Below are 27957 nucleotides of genomic sequence, written 5' to 3' on the forward strand. Positions count from 1 at the left end.
GGCCAGAGCGCGGGCTAGACTGTGAGGTTGCGAGCGAGCGAGACTGAGCGAGGGCGTGAGAGCGGTGGTGGTGAGCGTGTGTGTGTGTGTGTGAGTGTAGGTGAGTGAGATTGTGAGCGTGTGAAGGGTTGACGGTCGCCATCCCCAGTTCTTCACGAGAGCACGTGTGTAAACATGTATGCGTATACATACGAACGCGTGCGATCGCACCGCTCTTCTCCGTCGCGCTCGTGCTGCGGGTTTTTTGCGCAGCCGCCACTTTGTCGCTGATCATCGTCGTCATCGTCACTGCCACTCCCCCCCACCACCGTGCGCCCCTGTGCCCGCTTGTTGCCGCGGCGATGGCAGGCGGTCCCGGCGCGGGGTGAGGAGGGCGCGGAGGCCGAGCGGCATGAGCGAGCAGGAGTTGACCGTGTGCGAGCTGTGCGTCCTGGCCGACTTCCTGCTCGACGTCGTCTCTCTGGTGGGGTCGCCGCTCCTTGCACGCACACGCGCGTGCTCGCGCACGCACGCGCGCACGACCCCGGACGGCTACACGCGGTCACTCGCCAACGACACTCGCAAGTCTACGTGTTAAACTAACACTCGCCAGCACTCGCCAACACTCATGGTCACTCGCAGTCACGGTTACTCACAAGTGCTCGCCACCCCTTACAGCCAGATGAACACAGACGCACGCGCACACATACATGCATGCACACACGCACAAAACAAAAGACAGGCGCGCGTGCGTACGTACACACACGCGCGCGCACGCACAAAGCCACGGGCAGGTGATGTGTGCGTGTGTAGCGCGGCGCTTGAGTCCTGGCAGAGCAGTAGCGGCAGCAGCAGCTCATGGCCGTGACCACCTCGGTGGGTGGCAGGGGCGAGAAGGTGCGAGCGTGTGTGTGTGTGTGTGTTGTCGTGCCCGTGTGCGTTTCTGCGCATGCGAGCGTGCGTGAGCACGCTTGTCCACGTGTGTGTGCGCAGATGCACGCGTGTGAGTGTGTGTACCTGCTTGTGTGCACGCCTGTACATTTGTGTGCATGTGCTTTTGGGTGTGAAGGCTGCAGTAGGCGTAGCGGGTTAGCGCGCTGCGCTACGAACTCGGTAACACGAGTTCAATTCCCGCTCGTGGCCACCAACACCAGTGGCAATTATCTGAACTGGTCCTGGGCCTCCCCTGTCTTTGTGTGATTGTGTATGGATGTGTGCGAGTGTGTGAGAGTGTGCTTGCGTGCGTGTGTCTGCGCACCTACTAGCGTGCGTTCATGCTTGAGTGCGTGCGTCCACCTATGCAATGCCAGCCTATGCACGTGCGCCTTTGCCGGGGTGTCTACACGCGCACGTCTGTGTGTGCGCAAGTGCGGGTGCGTGTGTTACCATGTACGCGTGAGTATGTATACCCGTGTGCGCGCGTGCAAGCGTGCACGCGCTCACGCGCGTGTGTGCTGATATATATGTGCACCTGTTCACGCATGTGCGAGTGTGTTCATGCGTAACCCGCGTGCGCACGTTTTGGCATGCGAGCGTGCGCGAGTTCTCCGAGCGAGAGCCCGTGCTTGTGCGCGCGTCCGTTCACGCGCGAGCGTTTGCGCGTGTGCAGGTGCGCTTGTGTTCCTGCGTGCGTGTGTGTGCATGCGCTTACGCGTGGGTGCGTGTCACGGTGGCTGCCGCGGTGTTGTGGCCTGGCCCGGCGCAGCGGTAGTGACCCATGCTTTGCGCACGTGTGTTTGGCCGTGTTCCAGCCGACACCGAGTCTGATGGCCGCGCTGTGTCAGGTAGGCCGTGCGTGCGTGTGTGCGCGCGCGTGCGCGCTTGCGGGCGCGTGTGCTCGCTCGCCATCTCTGCATGCAGCTTTCCACTGGGACGCCTCCAATCCACAATCAGCTGGTGATTGCCAACACAGAAATTGTTTCTCCGTGATCCTCTCTCTGCAATCCTCGCGCGTGGTCTCTAAAATATTCTCGTTGCCCGTTACTAATCGCTGACCGATCCTTCCGTGTCTTTGATTTGTGTCCAATGAGGGGCGCCGCGGCGGTCGCGTGTGGGACGGCCGTCGTTAACTTGGGGGCAGACGCTCGCACAACACCAACACGGCACTCATCCAGCAGTGGATCGGCACGAGGGACGATCATCCTCATCGTCATTCTGCGGTTAGGATAGGCTCCGAGCGATGGGTATCGGACGAACTCTGAGGCGAGGGGGCGATGGTGTGAACATCAGGAACGTATCGCGGTCACAGGCTGAACAGGTGACGCGTCGTTACGACGGAAAGGAAAGGGCGGGTGGATCCAGCAGTGGGCCAACAACGTTGCTGCCAAACGAACTAAATTGAGCGCCAAGCTGAGCGAGCGACTCGCGGGACGATCGTGTCGGTGTTGGGGGAGCGTCTGCCGTGTCTCCACGTCTCTCTTTGGCGGCTGGGGAGCGTGGAGCCGTTTCCGTTACTCGGGGGTCATTGCGGTTACTCGGGGGTCACCGTGGTTACTAACCCTGGGGTCGCGGCTGTCGGGACGATGACGGCGCCGCCCGCGTGGACGCTGGGCTCCGAGGTGCGAGGAGGAAGATAAACGCCGGCTCGTCTTCATCACCGGCGGCGTTATGGTTGTCACCATCGTCATCACCATCATCGTTTTCGTCATCGTCATCACCGTTATAGTCATCGTTCACTGTCAAAATACTTATAATCCGTTTTGTTATCGCCAACATCAGCTGTACGGCCAAAATGATCATCTTCATTATCAGCAGCAGCATCAGCAGCACCTGCGATTAGCATGGTCGGCTACGTACGGTACGGAAGAAGTTCAACACACACATACATCGATCCATATTTGAGAACGGGTCGAGCAAGCGGACAGAAGGCCGCCGCCGCCTCGTGCTCCAGCTGAACGTTGTCGCTTCACCTTCACTCGAATCTCAGCTGGGCCACGGAGAGCCTGGCCCTCCCCCTCCGTAGGGTCTTGTAGAGGAGAGGGGACCACCCGCCGGAACGCACGTTGGTTCACGTCGCACGCGTGTCGTTTTGTTGGCAAAATTGGGCGGCAAGGGTAACCGTAGAACTCACTTCCTCCATCCTGCTGGCAGGGTTCAGCATTTGTAAGTCCTGGTAATGGCACTTGACCCCATGAATGCATCATTAAGTGCATGATGCCGATTATAATTCTTTTGAAATGAGAATTGAACCCCAATAAATAATCGCTTAAATGCAATCTGCTGATTCCAATCCTATTGAAATGAGAATCGAGACTGCATCACGAAGTTAATTTTTCTGGTTCCAATCCTATTGAAATGAGAGTTAAACTCAATCAATAATCACTTGTGTGCATTACACTGATTCCAATCCTATTGCAATGAGACTTGAGCACACGAATGCACCACTAAGTGCATTGCGATGATTCTAATCCTATCGAAATGAAAATAGAGACCAGGCGATCATCACCGTCACCACCGTCGCCATCATCATTCCGGCGCTGTTCCTTGCGAGCAGCGGAGAACGACGGCGCCCACTGCTCGTAACGGCGACGGCGGCAACGCCGGCGGCTCCGACGCAGCGAGGCTAACGAGCGCCGCGCGCTTGCGCGTCTGCGGTCCCCCTTCCCAGGAGTCGTACATCGAGATCCAGACGGAGCACCTCCCGCGCCTGCTGCGCCGCCTCATCGGCTGCCTGACGCGCCACCTGGCGTCGCTCTCTCTCACCGAGCTCACCGACTCGCTGCGCCTCTGCTCCAAGATCCTGAGCCGCGTGCAGCCGCCGCTGGTCCCCGTGGCGACCGCCGCGATGCCGGTCGGCCCCGGCGACGATCTCCGTGCGACGGTTGGCGCGGCGACGGCCGAGCAGGTGGAGCCGTCGGAGGAGGAGGAGGAGGTGTCCAGGGGAGTGGGCGGCGACTCGGGCCCAGCGGTACGAGGCAGGGTGGCGTCGCCGAGTCTGGCGAGTTGATGGTCACAGCCTGGTCACTGATGGCTCGCATAGAGACCCATGGACTCGCTGTGCAATGCCGAGTGCAGCGCGTGTGCGAATGTGCTGCCCTCTGCTGTGTGGACCAGAGGTCACTTTTAAGGCATCTGAGAAATGGCTCTATTGCTAACTTCTTCCACAAAGACCCCCCCTGTATGACCTTTTGGGTGTTAGTGCTTTTAGCAAGCGCCGATACGAAGGTCGGCACGGCACCATGCCCGGCCGCATTTGTCTCCCCAGTGGCGCTGATTACATACCGCACCAGGTTATCATTTGAGGCCAAATCGACCTAGGGGAGGCCCAGGACCGGTTAAAATATTCACCACTCTTATTGGTCGTGAGCGGGAATCGAACTCTAGTCGCCGGGCTCGTAGCGCACCGCGCTGACCATTGCACCACCGCTCCCCACAAGCGCACGCACAGTCACACGCGTCCCTGTCGGCCCCTCCCCCCGCCCCGCATAGCCCGCCGCAGGGCCCGCCCCGGCGAGAGGGCCCGGCGAGAGCAGCTTCACAGAGTTCGTGCAGTACAGCGGCGGCAGGGGCGAGCATCCCGGCGCCGGCACGGGCTCGCGGGAACAGCAGGAGGGCGGCGCCCGGGAATCGCCGAAGGAATTGCGCGGCTGCTCCGACGGCGCCGGCTCCGGTTCGGAGCGCTCGCGATCGTCCTCCGAGTCTCCGCCGCCGCCGGCACGCCGGCGCCCCGGAGACCCGGCCCGCCACGACGGCGCCCTGGCCGGGACGGGGGATGCCGACCCGGACGAAGACGAGGAGGAGGAGGAGGAGGAAGAGGAGGAGGTGGACGACGGGGGCGAGGAGGTGTACAAGGACAGCGATGACGACGAGGGCGACGAGGGCGAGCGGCGCCAGCAGCAGCGCAAGACGACGATGCAGCGATGCTGCGAGCGCTTCCAGCAGTTCCTGACGCTCTTCTCGCGTCGCTACGTCCTGCGCAGCGACGGCGCCCCCGCGCAGTTCGTGCGCGACATCTCGCTGGGGGGGGCGCTGAGCGGCGCCGGCGCCCTGGCGGTGCGGGGCAAGCGCCGCGGACGGACGGCGGACGGGGAGGCGGAAGGCGGGGGGGAGGACGACGGGGCGGGCGACGGCACCGCCGCCGCGGACGGCTTCTCGGAGGGCCACCTGGCGGCGCTGGCGGCGGCGTGCCAGCTGCTGCTCGAGTGCTCCAGCTTCCCCGTGTACGTGGCCGAGGGCAGCCCGGCCTCTCCGCACCGAGCGCTGCCCGCCGGCACAGGTTCGTCGGTGTGGTGGCGTTGGCGCGGTGGTGGTGACGTCGTTAACGATGCGGGCGACGCAGATTCATGATTGATTTTGGGATTAGGACACTTCCTGATCTGGCCAAGGTTTTATTCCCAAATCCATCTGGTGGAGGGTTTTACAACACAAATCTGGCCGGATCGTTACGTGGCCTAACCCCAAAGTATTTTACGAGTACTGACATCGGCTGGGAAAACCTATGGCTTGAGATGATGCGGAGCGTTCGTTGGCGTTCGCCACTGCATCGAGATCTCACCGATGCCATCGTCGTTGTCGTCGTTGCGTGCAGACGACACGGCGGGCGTCCTCCCCGAGTGGCTGCAGACCCTCCTGGCCTGCTGCTGCTACGGCTGCGGCTTTGACGCAGGCCTGAGCGGCAGCGAGGCGTTCCCCGTGCGCGGCACGGCCATCGCCTGCTTCCTGGACCTGCTGCACCTGGCGCGCTCCGTCTCCGCGGTGGCGGTCTCCTCCTCGCCGCAGCAGCAGCTGCAGCAGCAGGCGACGATGGCGTACCCGAGCCCGGCGAGCCCCGGACGCGTCGCCGTGGTGATCGTGCCGCCGCTCACCGACGCTCACCTACGCTACCTGGCAGAGAAGACTCGCTTCTTTCAGGTGCGTGTCCGCGCGGTGACGGCGCGGCGCGGCGCGGCGCGGCGCGGCCGTGGTACAGAACAGCTGGAGTCTGAGGCGGTGTAATTCAATACAGCTTTGAGATGTATACAGGTATAATACATTTTTTTAAATTTTATTTAAAGCTTTCGTGACTGCAGGGATTCATATTCTTGGTTCTTTCGGTAAAGTCACGTAGGAGGGAAAACAATAAAATAATGTAAAAAATATAAAACAATAAAAATTCTCACGACGTTTCGACTGCAACACAAGCAATCGTCATCATCAGGTGTGAAAACCACAGCAAGAAAATTTGAAAAAAAAAAGTTTTTTGTGTTGCAGTCGAAACGTTGTGAGAATTTTTATTGTTTTATATTTTTTTTATTATTTTAGCTATAATACAGTGCAGCCGAATCTAATGTGGGTGCAACACAACGTCGGCCGGACTTGAGTTAGCCAGAATTTTGGGTCAGCTGGAAGGCATCCCAATTATACATCTAGAAAGCCAAAGAAAACGCCAATCAGAACGCTGGGAATGGGCGACGCAAGCTGCACGCGGTAAGAGGTGAGGGGTGAGGGGCGGGGCGTGGGGTGAGGGGCGGGGCGTGGGGTGAGGGGCGGGGCGTGGGGTGAGGAGGCTCGTGAAGGACGCTGCTGCTGGGCAGTTGGAGGCAGTCGCCCTCCAGCAACAACTGAGGGTGGAGGAGCGACGCTCACAACAACGAGCGGAGCGTCGGGCATCTAAAACACAGCAAGTTGGCACAGTAGAGGGCACAGGTGGTGCATCGGCCAGTCATCTCAGTCAGTCGACCCATGGCACCTGGGTCTGCCCCGTGACCTCCTGTCAGCGAGCCTTTGACACTTTCACGTGGCGTCAAAGTGCACCTGGCCTGGCACAGGTGTCGTGGTGACGTCACCGTCTTAGTGGCAAATGCCGGGTATTGATAATGGTGGGGTGAGTGGTGGGGCGTGCGGTGAGGGGCGGGGTGTGTGCCACGCAACTTTATGCTGCATTACTTATCATGTTGGATCATCGTGGCGGACAGAGCTAATGCATGAATACGTTCATCCTCGCGTGGAAACCGTTAACAATGTGGACCCTCGCGTCGGCGGATATTAAAGACGACGGCGCGGCAGGGAGCGCCGCCGCAGTCCCGGCTCAACTCCCGTCCGCTCGTGTCGCGCGTCGCGGGCAGATGGTGGCGGCGATCCTGTGGGCCCAGCTGGGCGAGGGCGGAGGGGGGCGGCACCACCGGCGCTGCGTGGAGCTGCTGCAGCAGCTGCACGGGCTGGCGCCCGGCCCCTCGGTGTGCGAAGACGTGGTGTCCCGCGACCTCGCGTCCCGCGTGCCGGTGAGACCCCCGTCCCCTGCAGGCCCCTTGCGCCCCCCCCCCCCCCCCCCCCCCCGTGTGACCCTTCTGTTGATCCGCTCTGCCGGACGTTATCCGCGCCTCTCAGTTCCTTCCGTAAGCTCCGTTGCTGCTCCCCGACTAGCCGTGCCCTCTTCTCCGGAGTCCGTCGGCTCTCCCCTGTTGGCATCGTTCCTTGAGGTAGGCTGGGCTCATCTGCTGGTCTAATCTGTTTTCCCAAAGTGTCTGTGCTTGTATGTATGTACTATGTTGAACGTCTTTCGCACCGTACGTAGCCAACCGTGCTAATCGTAGGTGTATCTGTGCATGTGCGTGCACTTCCTGTGTGTACATGTGTTTAAGCGTGTGCGTGTTTGTACGCACACGTGCCTGCTTGTGTTTATGCGCGGGTGCCCTCGTGTGTGCGTGTCTGCTTACCTGTGCGCGCACGCGCGTGGTGTGTGTAGGCGACGCGCGTGGAGGCGTACAGGAAGTTCGCTCTGCTCTGGCACCTGACGCGCGACCTCCAGCAGAGCAAGAACTGGGCCTTCACGCGCACCTTCGACAGGTACGCACGTCATCGATCCGCTGCCGGGTGAAGGTCTCCCCGAGAGCGTTGGCAGCTCTCGCGGGTCTGGCGATGCAACGGTCGCATCCTCGCCGCTCCGTTTCCGCGGCGGACGCCCCCTCGGACGCGTTCGCTCTGTCTGTAAGTCTCCACCGCCCGCCGTCTTTCCCTCTCGGAATGCGTCCTGCCCGAGCCCGCTCGCTTGTCTGAGCGGTCCGTGTGACGTCCTCGAATCGGCGTGCCTTCTCTAACCCACGTGGTCCTCTTCCCGTCTCTCGGTGCAATTGCACGCGTGCACCTGCCCGTGCGTCTCTGCGCACTTGTCAGCTTTCGTTTCTGTTCCGCGCGTCGCTCCGATCGGTGCGCCCTTGGGTTTAACTCATCCCCTGCTTAAATACAGGAGACACCTACTACTCTCCTCCCTCCACCTTTCTCCTCGACCCTCTCTGCCAACTCTTCCATCTCCCCTCTCTCTATTTTCTCCCCATTTCTTGGCTCTCGCCTCTCCCCTCCCCTCACTCCCATGTGACTGACCGGCTGAGTGACTGAACGAGGGACTGACCGGCTAAGCGGGTGAACGCCCGGCTAAGCGAGTGACCGACCGAGCGACCCGGCATGTCGGCAGGTCGCTGCTGCTCATGCTGGACTCGCTGCGTTGCGTGGAGTCGGACGGGCAGTGCGCCGCCGTGTGCCACGAGTGGCTGACGCACGCCGTGCAGCGCCACGACGTGCCGCGCCTGCTCGAGCCGCCGCTGCTGCTGCTGCTGCACCCCAAGACGCAGCGCGTGTCGCTGGCGGCCGTCGCCTTACGGCAGTCCGGCGCCGGGACCGGCTCCCGCGCCCTCTCGCTGCGCCAGCTCGGCGCCGAGCCGCGCGCCGGCGAGCTGCTGGAAACCGGCGCCGACGGAGCTGGGGAGATGGCGCTGCGAGACCCGGGGATGCGGGGAAATGGCGGGAGCTGCGTGGTGGAAGGGGCCTTCCTGGCCGGTGAGGCCGGCGCCCGGGAGGTGACTGGAGTGAGCGGTGAGTTTGGGGATGCTGCGGGTTGCCCTGCTGTGGGTGATTGTAGGAGGAGCTTGGCAGCGGATCGCGCACTGTGCCACGAATCCCGGGTGCGTGGGTTTGATTCTTGGCCACGGCCAACATACGTGGCGAGTCATGCGGTGAATAGCTGAATCGTTCCTGGGCTTCTCCTGAAAACCTCGTGTGGTGTATAAGCATCAGCATTGGGGAAACAAAGGCGGCCAGGCATGGTGCTAGCCAGGTATGGTGCTCACCACCATGTGCCTGCTTTAGTAGGTGCTCGATAATAGCACTTTCCGTGATAGCCTGCGTGTGCTTTGTTTGCTGTGTAGGCAGTGGGATTGTGGTGCTCGCTTACAGCACTTGCTTCATGGACGATGATGATTACGACGATGATAACGACGACGTGTGTGTGTGTGTGTGCGCCCAGTATGCGTGCGCGCGTCCGGCGAGCACGCCGGCTACTACGTGACGGAGCGGGTGGCGCGGGGGGGGTCCAGCGTGGCCCACGGCGGGCCCCGCGTCCCCGTGGGCCTCACCGTGAACCCGCTGGGCGCCGACTCGGAGAGCCCCCTCTCCTCCTCCCCGCCCAGCACCAGCCGCGCCAAGGAGGGGCCCGGCACGGCGGACGACGAGGACGACGACGGCGGTGACGACGACGACACGGGCTCGACGCACGGCGTCTCAACGAGGTCGCGCTCCGACAGCGGGGTCAGCGACCGCACGGGCGACTCGAGCCTTGCCGACGAGGAGGTGGACGAGGCGGACGAGGCGGATGAAGATGAGGAGGAGGAGGGTAGGGTGGCCTGCCGGGACATCGATCCGGAGGTGTGCCGGCTACTGGAGGATGTGGTGGAGGCCATCGCGAGACTGGAGGGTGGAGGGGAAGCGGAGGACCGGCGAGCGGAGACGGGAGACGCGGTCGATGGTGAGAGCCGTGGCAAGTCCGGCGGCACCGCCGCCACCACGCGGAGCGTTATGGTGGATCCCACTCGAGATTGGGTTCAAGGGTCATTATTTTGCAGCGTCCATCTCGTTTTAATTTCCTGATCTCTGGTCTTGTTTATACCGTGCGTCTCGTTTGTACCGGTTTCATTCTGCCGACTCCATTCTCAGCCTCGTTTCTGCCATCTCTCGTTCGATGCTCGCTCGCCCGCTCCTCGCGCTCGCCCGCTCCTCTCGCTCGCCCGCTCCTCTCGCTCGCCCGCTCCTCTCGCTCGCCCGCTCCTCTCGCTCGCCCGCTCCTCTCTATCGCCCGCTCCTCTCGCTCGCCCGCTCCTCTCGCTCGCCCGCTCCTCTCCCTCGCCTGCTCCTCTCCCTCGCCTGCTCCTCTCTATCGCCCGCTCCTCTCGCTCGCCCGCTCCTCTCACTCGCCCGCTCCTCTCGCTCGCCCGCTCCTCTCGCTCGCCCGCTCCTCCCTATCGCCCGCTCCTCTCGCTCGCCCGCTCCTCTCGCTCGCCCGCTCCTCTCCCTCGCCTGCTCCTCTCCCTCGCCTGCTCCTCTCTATCGCCCGCTCCTCTCGCTCGCCCGCTCCTCTCGCTCGCCCGCTCCTCTCGCTCGCCCGCTCCTCATGCTCACGGTTCGACGCGCGCACCCCACTATTTTTGGCGTCCGTGGTGTGTCGCTCAATAAACGCGAGAGCCGAGTATTTACCCACGACTCCTTTCGCCACCGGCAGGCGGTGCGGTGACGGCGCCGTGCGGCACCGTGCTACCGCGGCCCAGCTCCTTCCCGCTGCTGGCGCCGGGCGTCGAGTCCGGCGCCCCGCGCAGCCGCAGCAGCAGCACACTGGACCAAGGTGGCGGTGGGGCGCGACCCAAAGTCCGGCACGGAGCGGCGCGGGGGGTCTCGGCCGCGGCGGTACCGGTGGCGCCGGCCGTCCGGGACCTGCCGATGCGGCTGCCGCCGGCGTACCTGGGCGAGGCCGGTGGGCTGGAGGCGTGGTACGGCGCCAGGGAGGGGGACGGCACCAACAAGGACTCGTCGTCCGAGGAGGAGGAGGAGGGGGACAGCGACTCGTGCTCGCCGCGCAGGTTGGGCTCCGGTGTCGCGCGGTTGAGTTGGATGCGTGGGGGAGGTCGCCGCGTGCGTCGGAGGTCACTGCTGCTGAGCCAGCACCGCAGAGCACCTGAGACGGTCATTTTTCCTTGAGCAAATAATTAGCACGCAAACGGCAAAGGTGCAGCCCTGCAATTGCTTGCTCACATCACTGCTGACGGAGAGGCCTCCGCAATCGTACCGCTCCAGAGGGGTATTTGGGCCGCTCTTCCACGCTGGCGAGGTGCATTGTATCGAGGTTGGAGTGCCCACCGCCACACGCGACCTGCCGATTTACAGACTACCTGTGGTGGAACTTTCACATTCACACAGCTCGGTGGACAGAGGCGTTTGGGGGCGGGGCAGGGAGCTTCATGAACTCGTCCCCCCATTGTTTCAACTGCCGCGCCGGGAGATAGAATTGGACCGGCGTGACCTCAGGATTGTGAGTCCAGTGCGCTGCTGACCGTGACTCCGCTGTGGCAGCGTTCCCAATTTGCGTATGATGTGTAATATTGTGAATTGCCATTCCACTAAAGCAGTTGTTCTTCCTCTTAACCGAGGGCATCACGCACCACCTGTGGGTGCAAGACATGGGTAGATTTTTTTAGAAGATAAATAATCGAAGCACAAATTAATCATGGGCACGTAAGTACAACTACTTTGTTTCATTAAACCTACGTATTTATGAACATTGCATATATATTTTTTTTACTATTGAGAACCAAAGTGGGTGCAAGGCCACGGTAAAGGTTAAGAACCACTGCACTAAATATTTTGTGCAAGTGGGACCCCCGGTCGTGATGATGCCCGGAGTCGCTGTGGGCTGGCGTGTGGACCGTCGCGTCGTGAGAGCCGATGACGAAGTCACCCAGAAAGCGCCCGAAGCAGGCTAAGCAAGGTCGAGCCTGGATAGTGCTTGTACGGGGCGCCCACCACAACGGGTGGCTATAGGCGGCTGCGGGGCTACGTGGTTAGCAGAGTGCGGTGCAGAATAATATATTGTTGTGCTGCACTTGTGTGCTCCTACTGCTGCTCCTCCCCTACCTTGGCCAGTCTGCTGTGACCAGCATGGTAAAGTATTAATAATGTCCGCAACTGACGCAGCCAGCAAGGGGAGGCCCTCATCCAGCAGCGGAAACACGGACAGGGGCCGCGCGTGTACCACGTGGTGAGTTGCGGTGGTGCTGTGTCTCCCAGGACTACCCGGAGGATGGGAGGAGGTAACCATGGCAATGCGGCCGCCCCTTCCTCGTCTTTGGGGGTGACGGAGAGAAGCGTGGCCACCGTGCACCCCCTCTACCAGCACGTGCTGCTCTATCTGCAGGTGAGCACGGCCCATTTGTTTTCAGTCTGAGCTGATCTAGGTGAAGCCCACTCCAGGTTCTCATTTCAGTCGAAGCTGACCTAGAGGCGGGGGAGCTTTCCTCCGGCACGGCGATTCCCCAACCTCACGCTTGTCGTGGGCCCCCCCGATCAGCGCTGTCAGCTGGCCCACGCCCCCCACCCACCGTAGGCCGAATATTTAATGAGATAATTAATAACTAACGACGAGTTAATTACATTTGCATGTAATTAACACCTACGACGTTTACAACCGGTGAGTGTATAGCTTCAGAACTGCCGGTGCACCTTCACGCAGAGCAGCACCGCTTAGTAACCAACTAGCTTTACTTACCCGGCTTCGCCCGGGACTTGGATTCACCACGCCCGGCCGCCTTTGTCTCTCCCCAGTGGCGATGTTCGCACAGCACACCAGTTACTCGTTTGATGCCCAGGACCGGTAAAAAATCATCGTCACTGGTGGTGGCCGTGAGCGGGAATCGAACTCAGGTCGCCGGGTTCGTAGCGCAGCGCGCTAACCACTACACTACAATGCGTTACGCTTCCACATGCGCGGGTCACGTGACAGATTTGACGTCACAGCTCACTTGCCGTGCAAAAAAAATATGCATTATTGAGCTCCCCACCCCCCCCCCCAAAAAAACACAAAAGTGTATTTTAATAATTTTTGCACGGTGTACAGCCTGGAAAGTACCCACATGGCAAATTTCAAGTTTGTTGCATGTCGGGAAGTACGCTAAACATTTTGAACAGACACACATAATCACAACTTTTCTTGTTATATATATGGAGATGGCAGATCGCCCCAACCTTGAGACCCACACCCCCACCACCCCCACCACCCCCCCGCCTCCCGGAAGTTTCTGTTTGTAACTCCCGAGTGACCAGACCCCCAGGCCAGCCAGGCAGCGGTGGCAGCGTGCGTGGCCTCTAACCCAGCGCTATGCAGGCAGCAGCAGCAGCGAGGGTTGGTGGATCACGAACGGATGCTACGATACACCCACCCCGTGGGCGTCGAGGAGGAGCCCGTACTCTGGCTCACCAGGAGAAGAGGGGGGCGGTGCAGTAAAGTGCGGGCTAATCTTCATCTGTCACTTCCGTGTGGAATCGAGTGTTGCTCCCTCGTGTTGTGTGGGTTTTTTTCCCCGGGAGCTCCGGTTTCCAATCTTAATTAATTAGCTGATGACATCTTAATATATAGAGGACTGCAGAGCTTGGGCAATTGTTGGTAGCTCTGACTCCTCACCGCCTGGCTGCTGCTGCTGCTGCCTTCCTTGTCGTCTGTGGCTCCTCCTCGGCGTTTGTTAGCGACACATTTTGCACCAACGACAACGACCCCACGGATAAACCTAAAGCCTGAACAGTGACGGCCACCTTCCGGTGCGTGCATTATCTCGCGCAATCCCCGCTAGAGCTGTCACGCGTGCCAACCCCCCCACCCCTCCCTGGCGGTGTCCCCTACTCGCGCCCGCAGGTGTACGACACGGGCCGCGTGCTGCATGCGCTGGCGGTGCTCGGCTCGGTGCTGCGCTCCATCCCGGCCGCTTTCGTCAGCGCCCTCGCCACCACGGGCGTCAGCGGCGCCCGCACCCCGCGCCTTGTGCTGCTGCAGAACCTGCTGGCGCGCCACCGTGCCTCCTTCACCGGCGGAGACTTCTACGCCAGCTCCCACGGTCGGTGACGACTGGAGGATGTGTAGAGAGAGCGGGCGGTGGCACGGTGGTTAGCGCGCTGCGCTACGAACACCCCCAATGACTAATAATCTCACCGAGTCCTGGGCCTCTGATAGGTAGACTCAACCTCAAATTAGTGCTAGGTGCAGTGTGTAAATATCACCACTAGGGAGACGAAGGCTGCTGGGCGTGGTGCTGGCCACCTATCCCCTCATGTGCCGTGTCAGCCTTTATAGGTACTACTCGCTTACATCACTTGCCCAAGCAGCCCGTTAAGGCTATACGGAGGATCTTTGTCTTTGCGTGTGTGTGGTTTGTGCCGCCGCCGCCGGTGCTGGCTGCTTGCAGGCCCGGGCGTGGTGGCGTCGGCGGAGGGCGGAGGGGCGCAGGCGGGCGGCTTCCGTAACGCCATGTACCTGGAGGTGGTGCTGTCGCTGGGGCTCGCGTTCCTGCGCTCGTACTACCCGCACCACGTGCGCGCGTCGCCGCGCCAGCTCTCCGAGAACCGCCACGTGCAGGCAAGGCCCCTCAACCACTGGTCCAGCTTCGTGAGAATCGGCTTGCGCTGACCGGGCCCAGCATAAGACCATTGCCGCTGAGTACCCCGAATTCTTTCGCGCAAATCCTCACCCTGAACTCTTGCCCTCTTACCCAAATCCTAACCCAAGCTCTGAACCATAATCCGACTATTATCTCTCAACCCCAATCTAATGCTAGCCCTAAAACCCTAAATATAGCCTCACTCTAGCCCTAACCGAAACCTGACTTGAGCCCTAAAACACTAAACCTGAACCCATAACTCAACGCGATTATATCCATAAACCCTACCTTCGCTTGATGTATATAACCATTAACGCTAACACACACACACACGCATGTACAGGAAGGGCCACATCACAGCGCTGCCTGTCTCTCACCTCGTTACTCCCCGGGGCTGTTCAGCTCGCCAGCGCCGAGGTGCTGACGCTCCTGGTGTCGGCGCTGGCGCGGCTCGTGGACTCGGGCTGCACCGGCGCCGGAGGTACGGGTTCCGCCTCGAGCTCCGGCCCGGGCTTTGCGAGCTTCCTGCTGGACCTGCTGGCACGTTGCAAGGCGCAGAAGGTGGTGCTGCACTGCCTGGTGGCCGGAGTGGCGGGGGCGCACGCCAGGGCACAAGTGCACGGTGGGTGGTGGCCCATGGCCTCGCCGCACGACAAGGCGGTGAGGCCCACAGGTGAACTGGTCGGTTCATTGCTCGGTCCGTCAGCCAGTCAGCCCGCAAGCGTTGAGCTTATTAGCAAGTTGAGTCGCGCCTGGTAACCTGCAATTGATCTAGTGCCTTGCTATCATCACACCAGCACCAATACGCTCATCACGCCACACATGCAACTCCACCATCATCACACCACAATTGGCACGCTCGTCACACATGGTCAGCCTCGCACACGAATCCCAACGCATCATCACCGCCCACGTCCGAGCGCGTCCGACACCGACGTACTTTACGAGCGATGTTCCCCAAAAAGGAAAGAAAGGTGGGCAATTGTTTCAATGTGAATTACAGCCCTACTTTGCGTTTGCGTACGATGCCCGTGCAGCCACTTCACGATCGTCCACGTCATTGCCCACGTCTTTCGAGTGTGCGATGTCGTGCACGTAGCCAGTTATGGAATTTCCCTACCGCCAAGCTGGCGCCGTCTGCCCGGCGCCGTCGTGCGGATGCGCCGTGTGGGAGTCACGGTGTCAAAACGACGGCGCTGACGACGGCGACGGTGCCCCCCCGTGCAGTGCTCTCCGTGCGCAACGACCCGGCCGCTGAAGAGGGCCTCTCCGTGGAGGGAAAAGTGAACTTTTTCGAGGACGGAGAGGAAGAGGAGGAGGAGCCGGGGGAGGGGAGTGCCCGCGCCAGCGGAGAGGGAACAAGCGGGGCCCTGCAGGCCCAGCTGCTGCGCCTGCTGCAGGTTTCATTGCATCGGCACAGATCATATTAACTTACTACGCAGTAGGTTTTCGCAGCCAATGTTATAAGGATTCGTAATTGATTCGTGGGTTAGGCCGCAGGGTGACCATGTTCTAGCTGCTCACGCCCTGATAGTGTATTATCTTTGTGCTGTTCGCCTTTTGGCATTCTCTGGTCTTAACACTGGTTGGCTCTCTCTGGTGTAGACCAGTTTCAAAGGTAGATGCACATATTACCAGAGCATGTTTTTGTTTGCATGTTCACCACAATTATGAGTGGTTAATGCAAACATAATTCCTTGCAAAAGGTTTTTGTACTCTTTGGTTTTTTCGGTAACGTCACGTAGGTAAAAAATAAACAAAATAAATGAAAACAAAATTTTTTTCATTTGTTTTTGTTCATTAGTTTTGTTTACTTTTTACCTACGTGGCTTTACCGAAAAAACCAAAGAGTATGATTCCTTGCAGTCACGAAAGCTTCAAATCTAGAAAAGGTTTTTGTTTGGTGCTTGAACATCTTAACACCTCCTGTTTTATTGGCAGAAAGGGTAAAAGCTATTCTTATACTTTAATACTGACAAGAAAGGGCCCGGGGTGACCTGGCCACATCTTTTCATCATTCTGGTTTCATGACACGTGGAGGATGGGCACTTGTTGGAATAACAACAGCAACAATAACAACATGAATAACTGGCGGGCTTATATGCTTGGACACGTGACGATTTAATTTGATTTGTGTGGTGTGCGGCTGGTGGGTGGAGGTTTATACGACACAAAATGTGACTGGTTAAATACGTGTCTCACCCGAAAATCTATTTTTTTAAATAATTATGCACGTTTACTCAGGAAAGCCTCACCGTGTCTCAAGACTCTTTTTGCAGGAGGGTCCTGGCGAGTTTACTTAGGAGGGGGGCGGCGATCGCTATGAACGTAATCGTCCCGATTCGCCGAAATCAACGAACTCGCCACGCGCGACCGGTCTCGCTTAATCGCCAGGCCCTCATGGTGCTGGAGCACAAGGTCCTGGCCTGCACGGAAGACCCGGAGGGCGGATTCACCGAACTAGTGGCAGCGGAGCCAGAAAACCCCCCCTCCAACCACCACCAGCAGCAGCACCAGCAGGAGCACCAGCAGCACCAGCAAGAGCAGGCCGTGGGCCCGGCAGCGCCCACCTCCCTGCGCTTCGTGTCGAGCCGCCCCCTGGCGGAGCAGGAGATGCTGGGCTGGGCGGTGACGCGGGCGCTGCTGGTGTCGGCGCCGCCTGGCCGCGCCAGCTGCGCCGCTCACCCGCGCTGGGTGGGCGCCGTCACGGCGTCGCTGCCCTACCTGGGCCGCGCGCTGGCCCGGCTCGCCGTGGCCGTCGTCGCTCAGGTGTGCCGCAACCTGGACGCGGCGGCGCAGCAGCACGCCTGGGAGAGCGCGCTCGCGGCCGACCGGTGAGTGACGCTGGCTCGGGGTGGACGGCGTCGGTGGCGTTGTGCGGTGGTGGTAGTGCGGCGGTTAGAGCGCTGCGCGAAGAACCCGGCGGCCCGGGTTCGACTCCCGCTCACGATCAACGCCAGTGACGATTATCTGAACCGGTCATGGGCCTCCCCCCTCGTGTGCCGTGCCTGCCTTCGCAGGTGCTCGCCAACAGCACTTGCCCCAACAATCTGTTAAGGCTATACGTGGGATCTTTGTCTTTGTTGCGTCATGTGGATCTGTAGCAAGTGGTCCTGCATGTTATTTTAAGAATGTTTGGTGGTGGTAGTAGTGATGGGTGCAGTGTTATAGTGGTGGTAATGTGTGTGGTTTAGTGGTGATGCCGGTGGTGGTGGTGGTTATAGGGGTGATGGTAGTTATATTGGTGATGGTGATGCAGGTGGGGTGGTGGTTGTACTAACCTGGTGATCTGAAATCGATTCCCACTCAGGGCCAACACCAGTGATGATTATCTGAACCCGGCCTAGGCCTCCCGTAGGTCGACTAAGCCTCATATGAGTACTTGGTGTGGTGTAAATATCGGCACTGAGGAGACAAAGGCGGCTGGGCATGGCGTTGGCCACCTGGGTGTGCCGTGCCGGCCTTCATATGCGCTCGCGAACCGTACTTGCCCCAAAAGTCTGTTAAGGCTATACGGTGGACCTTTTTCTCTGTTGGTGGTACACAGTGGTGCATGCGGTGCTGTGCGATGCAGGCCGGAAGTGCTGCTGGAGAGTGTGCCGCCCGACTACGTGCTGTGCCTGCTGGAGGGGCTCACCACCGTGGTGCACTACTGCCTGCTGGACAGCTCCACCACGCACATCCACGTGAGAGGGACACGGCATGCATGTGGGCGCGCGTGTGCGCGTGTGCGCGTGTGTTTGGTTGAAGGTGTGGACGTGTGCTTTTTGCCGTGACGGTGCGTGTGCGTGGGCATGCTTTGGTGTGTGTCCAATTCCACGTGTGTGCACGTACGCTTGCGCATGCGTCCACGCGTGTGCGTTTATGTAACATGCGTGCGCGTGCTTTGCGTGCGCCCGCGCGTCTGTGTTATTGCGTGCGTACGTACGTGCGCGTGCAGTCGCCGAGCTCCGCTAGCCGTGCCGAGGCCCGCGCCGCCATGCTGTGCGTGCTGCCCTGCGTCCTCTCCACGGCTGCCCTGCTCTGGAGCCTGCTGGGCAAGGCCGAGGGGCAGCGGGTAGAGGTCGTGGCCGGGGTCACGGGAGGAGCGGCCGCCCCCTCCTCGGTTGGGCTGGGCTCCACCAAGGTGAGCGCGAGTGATCGTTCCGCTCTCAACCAACTCTCCCCTGCGTGAGTCTCTCTACCGTCGCGCTGGTGGTTGAGGTGGATGGGTGGCTCGGAGCGCTGAGCCGGCACCTGTGATTAAACTGGGTTCTCACATAGAGACCCGTAGACTCGGCGAAAGATCCGTAGACTCATATAGAGACCCGTAGACTCCTATAGATACCAGTAGACTGGGCTTTTGACCCGAAGACTCATAGAGATCCGTAGACTCATATAGAAACCCGAAAACTCATATAGATAACAGTAGACTGGGCTTTTGACCCGAAGACTCATATAGAGATCCGTAGGCTGGGTTAGAGACCCGTAGACTCATGATGGAGACCCGTAGACTCCTATAGATACCCGTAGACTGGGCTTTTGACCCGAAGACTCACATAGAGACCCATGGACTGGGCTAGAGACCTGTAGACTCATATAGATACCCGTAGACTGGGCTACAGACCCGTAGACTCATGATGGAGACCCGTAGACTCGGCTCGAGACCCGCCGACTTGTATAGAGACCCGTGGACTCATATAGAGACTTGTATATTCACACAGAAACCAGGTAGCATAGCACGGTAACCCGTAGCGTATGATAACCGCTTCTCTGGGCCATTCCCTAACACCGAGAGACTCGCTGCTCTGCAAGAGTTTCAAACGGATTCCTCAGTCACGCCGCTCGTGTGTGCTTGGGTTTCGTCTCTCCTGCTGCCCATCTCAGATCCTGCGGCAGAAAGTGCTGGACCTGCTGAGCCCCCTGAGCCTGCAGCACGGCGTCGCCTTCATGGCCGCGGTGGCGCGCGTGTGGAACGAGCGCACGAGGGGGCGGCCCGCGGCCTCCCGCAGCCGGGTGTGTGCCGCCGAGGTCGACGATCGACCCCGCTCGTCAGGCGCGGACAACCGCGCGCAACCTCGCTCGACCACAGTTAACCGCGCTCGCCAAAACGTCCACGCCCGCCTACACTCGCCCTCCTCGCCCACACTCGCCCACGCTCACCCACGCGTGGTTAACCACGCTCACCCACGCGTGGTTAACCGCGCTCACCCACGCGTGGTTAACCGCGCTCACCCACGCGTGGTTAACCGCGCTCACCCACTCGTGGTTAACCACGCTCACCCACGTGTGGTTAACCACGCTCACCCACTCGTGGTTAACCACGCTCACCCACGCGTGGTTAACCACGCTCACCCACGCGTGGTTAACCACACTCATCCATGGCTAACCGCGTTCATCGGCGATCCACCGCCCTTTCCCCTTGCCAAGCAGCGTCAACGCTTATCCACAATGGACTGTGCGTAACCACGCGAGCTTGAACTGTACCCACCCGTGCTTAACATCGCTTGACTAGCCGAGCCAACCTTAACAGGTGCTCGCTGACAGCGCTCTCCACGACTGTCCGTGTCGGAGGCTACACGGGGGCGGGGGTCTCTCTGTCCGCAGGTTCTGGCGGCCGCCAATGTGGACCAGCAGCTGCTGGTGGACCTGATCCGCGGCATCAGCAGCATGCGCACCGACAGCGTGGTGGGCACCGTCAAGGAGGTGGTGCGGCAGCCCCCGAGCGGGCCGGCCCCCTCGCCCAAGGAGGTGGTTAACCCCCACCCCTACCCCCTCACCCCCTCACCCCCCCCCCACCCGTCGTCCTCCGGTCACCCCGTATATCGTCGACGAATGTATTGAGTAATTTTAGGAATCGGCCCCGGTATTTTGAGGGTGCCCCGGAATGGTGAAGCCCGTTGTGAACTCGGGAAGCTGCTGCCGCCACTGGCGCGGTGTAACGGTCACCAGCACGCTGGACTTGCAGTCCCGGAGGTCGCCGGTTTCGATTCAATCTCCCGGCACGGCGGTTCAAAGTTCCAATCGCTTCTGATCGCCGTCTCTACCCGAAGCGAGGGTATCGCATCCCTCGGAGAACGCCTCCACGCTTGCGCCATTCGCATGGCGTGGGTGCGGTGCAGGTGCGTTTAGTCGGGTAGGCGTGATGTGGCGTCCTCGCTGATCTCTCTTGTCGTGTCGGCAGCAGAAGAGCGTGCCGCTGGAGGTGAGCGTGCTGCAGTTCTTCTTCGCCTACGTGCAGAGGTGAGGCGCTCTTGGGGGGGGGAGTGTGCGAGTGTGGGTGTGTGCCAGTGTAAGCTGCGTAGGAGAGCTGTATATGTGCTCTGTGTGAGTGCTGTTGTGGAGCGGCGAGTTCAATTCCCTCTCACGACCAACAACAGCGTTGAACTCGTCCAGGTCGACTCAGCCTCAAATGAGTACCTGGTGCGGTGTGTAAACATCTCCACTGGGAAGACAAAGGTGGCTGGGTGTGGTGCCGGACACCCACACCCGTGTGTGCCGCGCTCTCCTTCAAAGGTGCTCGTTAACAGCACTTGCCCCAACAGCCTGTTGAGGATATCTAGAGGGGGACCTTTTTTGTATTTTTGTGGGCATTGTAAACAGAGCGCCAGTGAGCCTTACGGTAGCCTCAAAGTGGACCTAACATGGCACAAGCGTCACTTAGTGGAGAGTGGTGGCTGTTGTTGTTGTTGTTGCCGTGTGTGGGTAGACTAAGTTGGCCGGGGATGGTTGTGGCCGCAGAAAGCCATTCTGCACCGTGCTGGCCTTAATGGGTGCTCGCTAACCACGCTCGCCCCAGCAGTCTGTTGAAGGCTGCATGGATGATCTCTGTATTTGCGTGTTACGGGTGTGTGTTGGCTCGGCGTCAAATGAGTACCTGGTGCGGTGTGTAAACATCGCCACTGGGGAGACAAAGGCGGTCGGGCGTAGTGCTGGCCACCCACCCCCTCGTGTGTCCTGCCACCCTTCATTCGTGCTCGCGAACAGCACTTGTCCCACCGGTCTGTTGAGGCTATACGGGGGATCTTTGTCTGCGTGCATGCAGGATAGCGGTGTCTCAGTTTGTGGACAGCTGGCCCTCATTGCTGTCACTGCTCAAAGAATGTTCCGCTCTCAACCTTCCTCCCCCCGGTCACTTCCTGCTGCTGGGGTACATACACTCATGGATGTACACAAAGACATTTGCACACAAAGACATGTGCACACATGCACACACGCACACACAGACTCATGGACGCGCACAGATGCACAACACACAACAACCGCCATTCGCCACTAAGTGGCGGTGACGTCACCACGACGCTTGTGCCAGGCTATGTGCATCTTGAGGCCACGTGAAGTGTCGAACGTCCGCTGGCAGGAGGTCACGGGGCAGACCCAGGTGCCACAGGTCGACTTACTGAGATGACTGGCCGATGCACCACCTGTGCCCCCTACTGTGCCAACTTGCTGTGCTTTAGCCACCCGGCGCTCCGCTCGTTGTGAGCGTCGCTCCTCCGCCCTCCGTTGTTGTTGGAGGGCGACTGCCTCCAACCGCCCAGTAGCGTCCTTCACGAGCCTCCTCCACTGAGGCCGATCTTGACACCACTGGTAAAGTCATAGACGCCTGTCCACACATACACACGCACATACCGACGCACATACACGCACACGCACACATGCGCACACACTCACCCGCATACACGCACACACAGACTCATGGGCGTACACATACACAAGTGCACACACACGCACACATTCGCACACGCACCCACACACACAAACACACTCTTGAACGCACACATACACACACGCACATACACTCCCACGCACACACAGATTCGGCACACACCACGCACAGAAACGTGGACCAGTTTAATTTGTCAATGGCGATTCTCACTGCAGAATCCTCAACGAGTTTGTGATGAAGATGCCCCCCATGGAGAGCAAGAAGGATCTGCGAGACCTCCAGGTAAAGGCGACAGGGTGGCACGTGGAACGATTGTAAGAGTGCATTGAATAAATAAATAAATACTCGGAGCTCCGACGCGCGTTGTGACGCTCGCGGTGCGACGCGCGGCCGCAGGATGTGACGCAGCGGCTGGTGGAGGCAGTCACGCACGTGGCCGGCTCCTCGCTGGAGCAGACCACGTGGTTGCGGCGCAACCTCGAGGTGAAGGCCGGACCCCAGGTCACGGTGGACGCTGCGGGACTGCAGGCCGACGCCGACGGTGAGGACTCGCTCGCCCTCGCCGATTCCTGCTCCGTGGATCCAGCGTCCACGCGATCCCGCAACGCGGCTGCCCCGGACTCCCCCCGCCCTAAACGAGACCGCGTCACCCCACTACCCGGATCCCTCCACCGCCTCGCAATCCGATTCCGCATCAACTTCGGGGATCGCACTCGCAGTCTTCAAGATCCTCCTTGGACTCACCGCTTCCTACCTCTCATCTAACTCTACTCCTCTCCACACGTTCTCCTACCCCCTCTCCTCTCATCTCACTCTACTCCCCTCCACTCACTCTCCTAACTCTTCCCTCTCATCTCACTCTACTCCCCTCCACGCACTCTCCTACCACTCCTCTCATCTCACTCTACTCCCCTCCACACACTCTCCTACCACTCCTCTCATCTCACTCTATTCTCCTCCACACACTCTCCTACCTCTCCCTCTCATCTCACTCTACCCCCCTCTCCACGCACTCTTCACATCAGAAACCCTCACTGCGTAGTGGATCCTCTGTTTTTGTGAAGCGACGCCGATCGTGCTCGGCAAATGAAACCCAGGTAGAGGACGAAACATTGCAAACAAAACATAATTGACCCAAACGTCCCAAACGAGGAGCTTGCTCGACCACGACCCTTTGAGACTCGGCGAGGCTGCAGCACTTGCCGGCGAGCGCACCGCACGGCGCGAGTTTGTTCAGCGAGCGTCTGCGTGGGCCTGGTCTGCCGTTGCAGACGCGCTGCTATTGTCTCCGGTGGCCGAGGTGGTGTCGCAGCCGCCCTCCGTCTTCAGCGTCCACGCCCTCACCCTGCTGGCCGAGGTGATGCCCGCCGCTCTCCCCACGCGACGCCCGAACGCCGTGCTCCGGCTCAGAGTTCGCTCCGGGTCTTGTCCGTGCTCTTGTGTCGGGGGTTTTACGTGGTCCGTGTCCGTCGTGGTTAATACTCATGCCAGGATTTACCTGCTCAGTGCCAGGTGTTGCTCACACCCCGTGCCAAGATTGACTGCGCTCCATGTCGGAATGCTCCATATTCCTACCCGGAAATTACCCACACTTTGTGCGTTGCTTGTGCGCCGCGGCGGGATTTCTGGCACGCCTTGTGCCGGACGTCGCTCGGACTCCGCGCCTTGTATTCACGGCGCGCCGTGCCTCGCTCCTGCAGGTGTTGGCGCATCTCCTGGACATGGTTTTCCGCAGCGACGAGAAGGAGAAGGTGGTGCCACTGCTCATCAACATCATGTACTATGTCGTGCCCTACCTCAAGAACCACAGGTGAGCGAGGGGATCCCCCTGTCGTCATCCCCCCTCGCTCCCCTGGCCCCCACTCAGCTCCAAGTCCCGGTCGTAAACGCAGCTGTAAACTCGGCAAATGATTGTGTGGTGATGCTGCTGCTACTGCAATGCTGGCAGCGGTGCACAAGCGAAAGAACTGAACACGTTCGCCAATATAGCACTGTGGCCTTACAAGGGGAAATGTATATGTCTGTGTGTGTTTGTGTTGCAGTGTGTATTGTGTGTGTACATCAAGTACGTATGTGTGTACATCAAGTACGTATGTGTGTTGCAATATGTATTATGTGTATATTGTGTGCTGCAGTGGGTGTTGTGTCTGTGTGTGTGTTGCAGTGCGTGTTGTGTGTGAGTGGTAGTGTAGCGGTCAGCGCGCTGCGCTACGAACCCGGCGACCCGAGTTCGATTCCTGCTCACGGCCGACACCAGTCAAGATGATCTGATTCGGTTCTAGGCCTCTCCTAGGTCGACTCTGCCTCAAATAAGTACCTGGTGTGGTGTGTAAACATCGCCACTGGGGAGACAAAGGCCGTCGGGCCTGGTGCTGGCCACCCACCCCTTCGTGTACCGTTCTGGCATTCATAGGTGCTGTCTAACAGCGCTTATTCCAACAATCTGTTAAGGCTATACCGGGATCTTTCTCTTGGTTACATGTGTGTTGCATTGCGTATTGTGTGTTTGCGTGTTTGCAGTGCCCACAACGCGCCGAGCTTCCGTGCGTGCGTGCAGCTGCTGAGCAGCCTGAGCGGGTACCAGTACACGCGGCGCGCCTGGAAGAAGGAGGCGCTCGACCTCTTCATGGAGTCCACCTTCTTCCAGATGGACGCCAGCTGCGTCCCTCAGTGAGTCCCACCCCGTCCGGGAGTCTCACCAAGTTCCCTGGGCCTCTCACTGAACCGCCATTCGCCTCCCTATCGCTCCTCTCTCGCTACTGCGGTGGTTACTGTTCCCGTGAACTTCACCGTTGATTCCTTCACTACCCGTGTTGAGGACTCTGTTCAACCACCACCACCACCACGCTGCAGCTCACAACCCACTCACTCACCACAGTTGCAGGTCACAGTGCTTCGCTCTCCGCTTACGTGCTCACGTGCGCACACGTTTGAGAGGCCCCTGGTGGTGCCTGCGTTGGGGCTGACTCGGTTAATACATCGCCGCGCGTGTGTCTGCGCGTGTCTGCTCGTGCGCAGGTGGCGCTCCATCATCGACCACCTGATGACCCACGACAAGACCACCTTCCGTGACCTCATGAGTGAGTGAGAGTCAACTGCTCGCGCACGCACACGCTCGCACACGTGTATCATCCACAGTATATGGAGCGTATATTATTTCCAGTGTAACTTTGTGCGTCGTGTGTTAGTCTGTGTGTGTTGTGTGTTAGTCTGTGGGTCCTGTGTTAGTAGTATACGAGCCCTCTCTGATGCCGTAGATCCCATGTCCTCTATTATTGTTCTACGTATCGGAGGGTTTGCCGCGGTTAGCGCACTGCGCCACGAAGCCGGCGACTTGAGGGTTGATTACTGGCCGACATCGTTGGCGATTATCCACACCGGTCTTGGGCACCCCGGTGCGGTACGGAAACATCGACGCTGAGAGAAGACAAAGGCGGCCAGGCACGGTGCCGCCCTTCATAGGTCACCGGTAACGGCCAGGCCACACGGGGTCTCTCTGTATACGTGTGCATGTGTATCATCATCATCATCGTCATCGTTGGTCACAATCCGCTGCTGGATGAAGGCGTCGGTTTGTCGGTGTGCACGCAGCGCGCGTGACGGTGGCGCAGAGCAGCTCCCTGAACCTGTTTGGGAACCGCGAGGCGGAGCTGGAGCAGCGCGTGATGCTGCTCAAGCGGCTCGCCTTCTCCGTCTTCTCCAGTGAGGTCGACCAGTACCACAAGTTCCTGCCCGACATCCAGGGTGAGTCTCCTGCCACCGCGCACGCGCATACGCGCGTGCATACGTACACACACACACGGACGCACGGACGGACCCACGCGCACACAGACGCATTCACACACAGACGCATTCACACACACACTAAAACTACACTAAACTATTTGTTTTTTACCAGGTAAGGCCCATTGAGTTATGTAGCTCTTATTCAGAAGGGACCTGGCCAAAAAATGATAGCTCACCAAAGTGGCTTATCATCACGTGGAAATTTATAGCAACCAAATACTCGTGCGCCGTGCCGCCCTTTGTCGGTCCTCGTTTGAAAACACTTGCCACAGCAGTCTGTGTAGGCTACCCGGGGGATCTTTGTCTGTGCCTGCGCGCGAGCAGAGCGGCTGGTGGAGAGCCTGCGGCTGCCCCAGGTGCCCACGCTGCACGCCCAGGTGTTCCTCTTCTTCCGTGTGCTGCTGCTGCGCGTGTCGCACCAGCACCTCACCGCGCTGTGGCCTGCCATGATCACCGAGCTGGTGGGCAGCGTTCCTTTTGTTACCCGCGGTGTGTGAGCGTGTGCGCATTGTTCGGTGTGCTGGTGGTGGCGGTGTTAGTTCATGTGGTGGGAGCGGTGGTAATGTGTGTGGTTTGGTGGTAATCCCGGTGGTGGTGGTGGTAATATTTTTGGTGGTGATGCAGGTGGTGGTAATGGTGGTGGTTTTAGTACTGATAGTGGTGGTGGTAGTAGTTATATTAGTGTTTCTGATGATGACAATGGTGGTGGTTATAGTGGTGATGCAGGTGGTGGTGGTGATGTCGCAGTGTTTGTTTTCTCTCGGGCGCGTTCCCTCTCCAAGCCGCCATTCCGTTGCTAGTCCCTAGCACCGGCCATCGCCCCCTTCTAGCCGTGACACGTCCTGCCCAAGCCCACTTACGTCACGTGACAGTCAATACGACGTTGCCTCCGAGACCTGCGCGCGTCTTCCGGTGTTCATTATTCCGTCTGCGTCTTTGTGCCGACCGCCCTGCACTCACTCGCACAGGTGCAGGTGTTCATGCAGATGGAACAGGAGCTCATGGCGGAAGATGACATCACCAGGTGAGATGAGAGACGGGAGGGATGTGTAGGAATCTACAAGTGATGCTCAAGTGACCCGGTGGCTCGGCGCGGGGGCGGTAGGGCGGGACGGGGGTTCATAAAGGCCGTGTTGGAGCCGACCTCATCACCGCCGCCTGTGTATAATCACGAATGGAGTTGGCCAAGCCATCTCGTTACAGGGCCCCCGCAGAGCTTGGGGAACCGTTGGCGTCACCCGCCTGCGACTTTGTGTTTAGGAGCGCCAGTCCGTCCATCACGGGGCTGGAGACAACGTACGTCGGGGGGAACGGCTTCTCGTCATCCTACAGCCAGCAGCGGTGGCTCGCGCTCTACCTCTCCGCCTGCAAGTTCCTGGACCTCGCGCTAGCGCTGCCCTCCGCCCACCTCCCGCAGTTCCAGCTGTACGCTCCTGCCCCTTGCACCCCCCTCCCCCCCACTTTCGCCCCCCACCCCGCGTCCTCGCTCTTCCGCCCACGGCTCGCATTGTCCACACCTCTTGCGCCTCTCCGTAACCTGCCAACACTTTGCACCTCTTCGTGTCCAGTCGCCACCCCTTTCTGAGTTACCACCTCATGGTCACCACCTCTCCATGGTCACTACCTCATCATGGTCACCACCTCTTCATGCCCACCTCTTCGTAGTCACCACCTCTCCATAGTCACCACCTCATCATGGTCACCACCTCTTCATGCCCACCTCTTCGTAGTCACCACCTCTCCATAGTCACCACCTCTTCATGGTCACCACCTCTTCATGCCCACCTCTTCGTAGTCACCACCTCTCCATTGTCACCACCTCTTCATGGTCACCACCTCTTCATGGTCACCACCTCTTCATGTCCACCTCTTCGTAATCACGACCTCTCTATAGTCACCACCTCTCTATAGTCACCACCTCATCATGGTCACCACCTCATATTCACCACCTCAACATGGTCACCACCTCTTCATGTCCACCACTTCATATTCACCACCTCCTCATGGTCACCACCTCTTCACGGTCACCACCTCTTCCCACCAACCTGTGCATACTGATACACTCCACCACTGATCTATTCTTACATGTTTGAGCTCACTCAACCAGTGTCCACTCACTCACCTGTGTGCCCTCACCTGTGAGCTCCCTCACCTGTCCCATCA

At 59.6% G+C, this 27957-nt stretch overlaps 1 protein-coding gene across 7 annotated transcripts in view; it reads left to right on the forward strand.

The window, feature by feature from the left end:
• DOP1A (DOP1 leucine zipper like protein A) overlaps window positions 1-27957 on the forward strand; it is a 48268-nt gene that overhangs the window by 10746 nt on the left and 9565 nt on the right. For 3 of the 7 annotated variants that reach the window (XM_076074635.1, XM_076074638.1, XM_076074637.1), the window contains exons 12-43: window positions 349-463; window positions 1731-1763; window positions 3587-3886; window positions 4408-5194; window positions 5507-5829; window positions 7023-7178; window positions 7643-7743; window positions 8369-8766; window positions 9197-9694; window positions 10445-10799; window positions 12004-12130; window positions 13622-13820; window positions 14169-14338; window positions 14763-14982; window positions 15588-15760; window positions 16755-17194; window positions 17935-18046; window positions 18301-18486; window positions 19227-19430; window positions 19947-20090; window positions 20524-20582; window positions 21385-21489; window positions 22224-22290; window positions 22405-22549; window positions 23280-23365; window positions 23709-23818; window positions 24529-24678; window positions 25027-25088; window positions 25600-25752; window positions 26119-26255; window positions 26763-26818; window positions 27055-27219. In XM_076074635.1, coding sequence (XP_075930750.1) covers window positions 349-463; window positions 1731-1763; window positions 3587-3886; window positions 4408-5194; window positions 5507-5829; window positions 7023-7178; window positions 7643-7743; window positions 8369-8766; window positions 9197-9694; window positions 10445-10799; window positions 12004-12130; window positions 13622-13820; window positions 14169-14338; window positions 14763-14982; window positions 15588-15760; window positions 16755-17194; window positions 17935-18046; window positions 18301-18486; window positions 19227-19430; window positions 19947-20090; window positions 20524-20582; window positions 21385-21489; window positions 22224-22290; window positions 22405-22549; window positions 23280-23365; window positions 23709-23818; window positions 24529-24678; window positions 25027-25088; window positions 25600-25752; window positions 26119-26255; window positions 26763-26818; window positions 27055-27219 — 6336 coding nt within the window. The remainder of the gene's footprint in view (window positions 1-348; window positions 464-1730; window positions 1764-3586; window positions 3887-4407; window positions 5195-5506; window positions 5830-7022; window positions 7179-7642; window positions 7744-8368; window positions 8767-9196; window positions 9695-10444; window positions 10800-12003; window positions 12131-13621; window positions 13821-14168; window positions 14339-14762; window positions 14983-15587; window positions 15761-16754; window positions 17195-17934; window positions 18047-18300; window positions 18487-19226; window positions 19431-19946; window positions 20091-20523; window positions 20583-21384; window positions 21490-22223; window positions 22291-22404; window positions 22550-23279; window positions 23366-23708; window positions 23819-24528; window positions 24679-25026; window positions 25089-25599; window positions 25753-26118; window positions 26256-26762; window positions 26819-27054; window positions 27220-27957) is intronic. The other 4 variants (XM_076074636.1, XM_032972623.2, XM_032972622.2 and 1 more) reach the window with 4 other exon arrangements.

The sequence above is a fragment of the Petromyzon marinus genome, chromosome 49, assembly GCF_048934315.1.
Source record: "Petromyzon marinus isolate PM22_M1 ecotype Great Lakes invasive population chromosome 49, UKy_Petmar_22M1.pri1.0, whole genome shotgun sequence".
NCBI classification, from domain to species: domain Eukaryota; kingdom Metazoa; phylum Chordata; class Hyperoartia; order Petromyzontiformes; family Petromyzontidae; genus Petromyzon; species Petromyzon marinus.